The following is a 6,551-nucleotide window of genomic DNA, read 5'->3' as shown; positions in this document are numbered from 1 at the left end:
AATCATTCAGCAAAAAAAATCGAAAAACATTTTTTTGGTATAAAATTATCAAATTTTTAAAAAAATTATCTTTTTTAATTATATTTATAAAAATATATCAAAATCTAATTTGTAAAATTTATTTTAAAAATATATATTTAATATTTGATATTTTTATTATAGTTTTAAATCTTTTAATAATTTATTTGTCTTTTTATCTTTTAAAATTATTTTTTATCAACAATATAAATAACTTTTAAGTATGTTTTAATAGTTTACCCTTATTATTATACTTAGACGCTATACTTCAATTAATAAAATTCTATTTAAACTAAGAGGTCACTATATAAATTATAATGATGAGTCTTAAATAAACACATACACATTTTTCTTATTCCTATGAGTAGAATTTATTTGTACTTCTTGTCGTTTATATTTCAATGGAAAATCTAGTCTTATAACGAAATGTAGAATTATACTTACGAAAAACGTAAAAGTATATCGGAATATCAGTATTTCAATAAATTGATTTTAATTATATATATTATATATATTTTTTATAATTAAAATTAACGATTAACAATTATTAAAACACATAGTATACTTGAAATTTTTTCTATACTTAAATAAAAACTCGAAAACAGAATATTGTTAGCATGTATGAAACATGATAATTCTATTTGAATTTTCTACTAGTACTATTTCAAGCAGGTAGTCAGCTTTTTCTATATTCTCTGGAGAGGAGTATTAGAGAATTAATAATTTTTGTAATTTGTAATTATTAAATAGTTATCAATGATAATTTTAATAATGTAAAATTATTTATTTTTTTTATTGATTACATACTGATCAAAAATTAATAAAATTAACCAAAAATTAATAAAATTACTCACCCTAAACTTTTCCTTGTCTGAAACATTATTGGATTTTATTATCAGGTCAATACTCAGAATTGAGAAACACAAGTGGATAATGAAATGTAAAATGTGAGATGCAGAGGAATCTGTGTTTACACTAGTACCATTGCATTGGGAAGAACAAGTGCAGCATACCACATGATTTAGGACGATTTATTCATTACAAATCAGCATCATCAACATACACTTGATCAGATTAAAAAACAAAGTAGAAGCATTGGGAATAACAAGTGTAGCATACGACAGATGAGTGAGAACAGATGGAGCCTTCTCTCATGGTCATAGTCATAGTTATAGGCATGAGTCATTAGAGCAGCCTCAGAAACAGGCAAGGGGAATAGGCTTGGGCTTGGGCCTGGAGACAAAACAAATGGGTCTGCCAAATATGGTGCTGAGGGTTGCCAACATGTTGCTCCACTAGAGCTTTTATTATCTGCCCAAAAGAACACAGATAAAATAAAATTAATAAAATAAAGACATTAAAGAATGATAAAATAAAAAAAAAACATTTCACATCAGAATTCTGAAATTTCTGCTGCTCTTGCTATATATGAAGAAGTTACCCGGACATTGCAGATAAGAAGAGTTTATCAGACTGCAAAATTCAAAACAAAGAACGTGTTGCTACAAGAAGACAAAAAAACTTGAAGCCAAAATAGAAAATTTTTTTTGGGTAGGTCTTTAGGATTCTGCTATGCAGAGGTTTATTGAATTTATTTGCTTACCTACTCAGAATTTTTCCACCCCTATGGCCACGGTACACACATTGGGTGACATTGCATCCAGCATTGGAATATTCCAGATGTTCATCCCCAATAGCAAGATTGGATCCCTTGCAACGTAAATTATAGCAAGGTACATCCATTCCAGAAGGAAAACATTGCATCCTAGCCATATTCAAGACATAGCTTATCGATCAACAAGCATTAAAATTCGTTATTGTTACTAAGAGTGAATTTGCATATGGTTGCTTACTTGAGACCCTGTGGAGCACAAGTGCATTTAATACAGTTGGTGGCAGTTAAAGCATATGAGCCATTTGGGACTATCAAACTCTCATTGTACCAATTCAGAGTAGCTGATGAACATGCTGCAAAGGACGTTACAATTTTCTACACAAGATATGTCATCAATCATTATAGGTGTGATTACTCACACAAGGATTAAATAATTTGACATGTTTGGCGTGTAAGTAAATATAGTAGTTCTTAATGTAACTTTGTATAAGATTTTTAGGTAGGTACCTGGAATAGGAATCGATAGAATATCGCCAGGTAGAACGGTAGGTTGTCCAAGACCGTTAACAAATTCCAAATCAGAAACAGTTGTACCAAAATAAGCCGCCACGCTTCCCAGTGTCTCCCCTTTCTGAACCACATAGGACATATAAACCGCACTTTCCCCATTATTCTGGTTCTTCATGCAACTGCACGGCAACGGTATAACTACCACATCTCCATCCACCAAAGGCACGCCTTTGTTGAAACTCCTAATTTGATCTGCAGTAACAAGCCCTCCATAACCCTCTGATATCGATTCCAGTGTGTCCGATGCTTTCACCCTGTACACTGCTGACACCGACCTTCTGATTCCATCCACGCACTGACACGTGGCTGGTATCTTCACCGTTGATCCTGCTCTCACGATTTCGTTGCCGCACGATGCTGTTATTGGGAAGGCAGAGTTTGCGGCCATGATATCTGAGACGTTCACGTTGAAGCGTGTTGCTATTTCGGATAGCATTGAGTCCCATGGCAAGAGGTATGAGAGAAGTGAGGGGCATGCCTGGGAGGAGTTGCATGGTTCTATTGTTGATTTTGTTTCAACTACACCTACAATAATTAGGGAGCACAATGAGATCATCTTAAGAGCTGAATCTTTGAACTGCTGCTGCTGCTGCACATTGTTTCTCATCATTCTTTTCGTTGATGAATTATCCAAGAGAGATAAAAAATATATTAGTTTTTAGAATAATGATGTATATCTAAATTTTTGTTGTTAACTAAATTCAATTAAATTAGTCTAATATATCGATTATTGTTAGTATTGTTTTAAATTTTATTGTTTAATTTAATTAAACTTGATTAAAAAAAATTTAGATAGATATATAGCATTACTCTAATTTTTATTAGTTCTGTCATCAATAATTAAATTGGTCCCCAAGTGTTAGGTGAAAACACGTGATGGCCTAAATTCAATGTATGCATGTCAATGTATATATATTCCAGAGAAATAACTATAGGAATCAACTTTAAATCAGTTAATATAACATTATTCTTTAAATAATTTTTAAGGATATAGAATTTACGGTTAAAATTTAAAATTTAAGATTTTAAATTTAAAATTAAAAAATTAATTGATATTGGTTAAAAAAACAGTCTCCTAGTTAAACTCTGTTGGCTATATGCTATAACTGCAACATTATTATTCGCCATGTAACAGAGTTTTTTTTCTATATATATTTTATGTCGTGAGAGAAGAGGTCCACCATTTGGAAATCGAATTGATTGTCCATGGCCTCATGGCATGGCCATGCAGTTATTATGCCATGCTGCTGAATTCAAGTTCGCATTAAAAAAGAAAGCAGCAGAATTTGATATGAACAGCCATCTTCATCAGAATCTTGTCTGCTTGTATAAGTAGTTAGTTATAGGAATAAGAATTGTTTTGATCTCTAACGTTGAGGGTCAGAATCGAAATCGTCCCTTGTGTAATTTTGAATTTAAAATCATCCTTAATGTTGCATTTCATTTTAAAATCGTCCTTTCTAATAAATTTTTTTTTAAATGACAAAAATACCCTTTTTTTACCATTTCATTCTTCTTCTTCCAGGAGAAGAAATTCTCTTCTTCTTCAAGAAGAACAAATTCTTCTTTCATTTTTCTTCCATTAACAAATTCTTGTTGTCATTAACACACTCAAGATTCAGCCATTCAACCTTCCTCCTCTTGGTATCTCACTTCATTCATTCATTTTGTTTCACTCAAATTCATTTTTGGTGTCTCACATTTATTCTACAATCTGCTGTTCTAAATTAAAGGATCCATAATTCAGAAATCAAAAACAACAACAAAACCAAAAACAACAAAAAGCAATAGCAATTCAGAAATCAAAACAACAACAAAACCAACAATAAAATTAGGAAATTAGAGATTATGATGAACAAATCTATTATTCAAATCCAGATTCAACAAATCAAAATCAGCTTCAACAAATCAACACACAATAATGATAAAATCAAAAAATAACAAATTAAAATCAGAAGATGCAAACCCAGAAGTAGAAGATGCAGAAGTAGAAGCACTCAAGCAGAAGCAAAAAGTAGAAGACAAAGCAGAAGATACAGAAGCAGAAGCACTCAAGCAGACCAGAAGAAGCAGAAGACGAAGCAGAAACAGAGATCGAAGCAAGAAGCAGAAACGGTGAGGCGGCGAGGCGGCGAAGAACAGTGGCAAGAACACGGCAGTGAGGAGTAGCGGTGCAGAAGTCGAGGCTCTCTCCCTGACTCGCGACCACAACGGCGACGGCAGCTCCAAGCTTCGCCAGCGCCGTCCCTCTCCCCCTTCTCCTTCCCCCTCTCCCTTTCTCCTTTTCCTTTCTTCCTCACCCCACCCCCTCCCGCATCCTTTCACCTTTCCCCCACGTGTCTCCCCTCCCCCCTCGTGTCTTTTCTTTTCTTTTTTTTTTAATTTTATATATTTTTTATTAAAAAAATTATTTATAAAAAAGGGTAGTTTTGTCATTTACAAAAAAAATTATTAGAAAGGACGATTTTAAAATGAAATATAACATTAAGGATGATTTTAAATCCAAAATTATACCAGGGACGGTTTCGATTCTGACCCTCAACGTTAGGGACCAAAACAATACTTATCCCTTAGTTATACGATTATATATAGTGACGGATTCAAGAAAATTTAATAACAGGAGTAAAAGTATTAAAAAAATAATATAAAAATTAATATTAATATATTTAAATATTTATAATTTAAAATATATTAATCAAATTTCTTCGCATTTTAATATTTTAGTCATGTTTAATTTATTTATTTTTAATACTAGACGTAATATAATATAAAAAAGAATTATTACTTAATAGTTGAAGAATCTACAAAGAGTAAGGATGGTAAAATAGGTCTTCACGTCACCACACAGCAGCCTTCGTCTCCCTCCGACGACATCCCCGCTCTTCCTCACACTGGCGTGGCAGCGTTATTATCTCTGTCTCTCCCTCACAACTCGATTGGAAGGCGCGCGCTCTCTCTCTAAACCCTCATTGAATCATTCCTAATCTCTCCCTCCCACCGGCAGCGACGACGACTTGGATCTCTCCCTTGCACCGGCGTCACTGGCTCTCTCTCCCTCGCAACTTGATTTTGAAGGCGCGCGACGACTCGCATTCCCTCTTCACTCTCGCATTCTCTCTCCCTCATGTATCTGTCTCCCTCCCGTCCAGAAAGCACCATAATCCAAGTTCACCAGCAGCAACGATGACTCAACTCTCCCTCTCTTGTAGCGCAGCCCAAAAAGCACCGGCGGAGACGACTCGGGTCTGCGACGACTCTTAATTTTTCTTTTATTTTTTGCTTGTTGGAGGCTGTTTGATGAATTTGTTTGTGGAATAACTGTTCTCTATTTTTGTTTAGTTTCTCTTTTATTTTTTTTCTGTTTTTGGGAGCGACGATTCTGTTCTATATTTTTATTTTATTTTTTATATCTTTTTCTTACTGATTATTAGTTCTAATCTCTATTCAGTTCTCTATTATTTACTTATTGTTAATTTGTTATTGATTTATTTTGTATTAATATGTTATTCTTGTTGTTATTTTGTAATTGATTTAGTTATTGATCTGATTTTAGATAGTGTTATTTTTCATGTTATTTAAGGTTTCAAACTATTTCTCTGGGCTAACAAAAAAGAAGAAAGGCGGGCTGCCCGCCAACCCGCCAATCCGCTCTTTGATAGGACGGAATGGCAAGTTCAACCCATATAATTTTGGCGGGGTGGATCAGCCCGTCCCATTTTGTGACGGGTTTTGGCAGGGCAGGGCGGGATGAGCTGGCCCGTTTTTCCACCCCTAACGAAGAGTATAACTTAAACATAAATGCTACACTTTTAAAAAACTTTCTTCTAAAAGTTAATTTTTATATTATTTTTAAAAAATAAAAATTTTACCAAGCTAAACCTTAAGGGTGAAATTATTAAAATTGTCTTGAGTTTATCAAAATTAAAAAGTCTAATATAACATCCTACATTAATTAATATCTAAATTCAATTCTTACATTAATGTCTATTATAATATTTTTAAATTTTAAAAATTATTTTACCAAATATATTTATTGTTGCTTATACTTACTAAAAATCATTTTTAATTTAGCAAATATAGATACTACAACTTTTTAAAAACTAACTTTTAAAATTTATTTTATAAAAACAAAAGTTTTACCAAATTAAGAGCCTGTTTGAACAATAGCAAAAGTTAATTCAAAACTTTTGAAAAAATAGAAAAATATGACTTTTCTTCTCTTCAAAAGTTATTTTATCACTCCCATTAAAAAAATTTTTTTACTTCAAAATAAAAGAGAGCATTATACTATTTTCATTCTCGGTTCTGTGAAAAATATTTTTTGTTTTTGCTAGATACGCAATGCTCC

The 6,551-nt window shown here is 32.6% G+C and overlaps 1 protein-coding gene across 1 annotated transcript; it reads right to left on the bottom strand.

Annotated features, from left to right (window-relative positions):
• Window positions 1–879: 879 nt before the first annotated feature.
• Window positions 880–2,896, bottom strand: LOC112790284 (lysM domain-containing GPI-anchored protein LYP6). Its single transcript, XM_025832613.3, has 5 exons — window positions 2,141–2,896; window positions 1,872–1,986; window positions 1,622–1,783; window positions 1,460–1,491; window positions 880–1,329 (listed from the first exon to the last, which is right to left on the bottom strand). The coding sequence occupies exons 1-5, from the start codon at window positions 2,811–2,813 to the stop codon at window positions 1,088–1,090; spliced, it is 1,224 nt and encodes a 407-aa protein (XP_025688398.1). The 5' UTR covers window positions 2,814–2,896; the 3' UTR covers window positions 880–1,087.
• Between the last annotated feature and the right edge of the window lie 3,655 nt (window positions 2,897–6,551).

The sequence above is a fragment of the Arachis hypogaea genome, chromosome 3 (genome assembly GCF_003086295.3).
Source record: "Arachis hypogaea cultivar Tifrunner chromosome 3, arahy.Tifrunner.gnm2.J5K5, whole genome shotgun sequence".
NCBI classification, from domain to species: domain Eukaryota; kingdom Viridiplantae; phylum Streptophyta; class Magnoliopsida; order Fabales; family Fabaceae; genus Arachis; species Arachis hypogaea.
The sequence above is the reverse complement of the archived record's forward strand: the minus strand, read 5'-3'. Positions and strand labels throughout refer to the sequence as shown.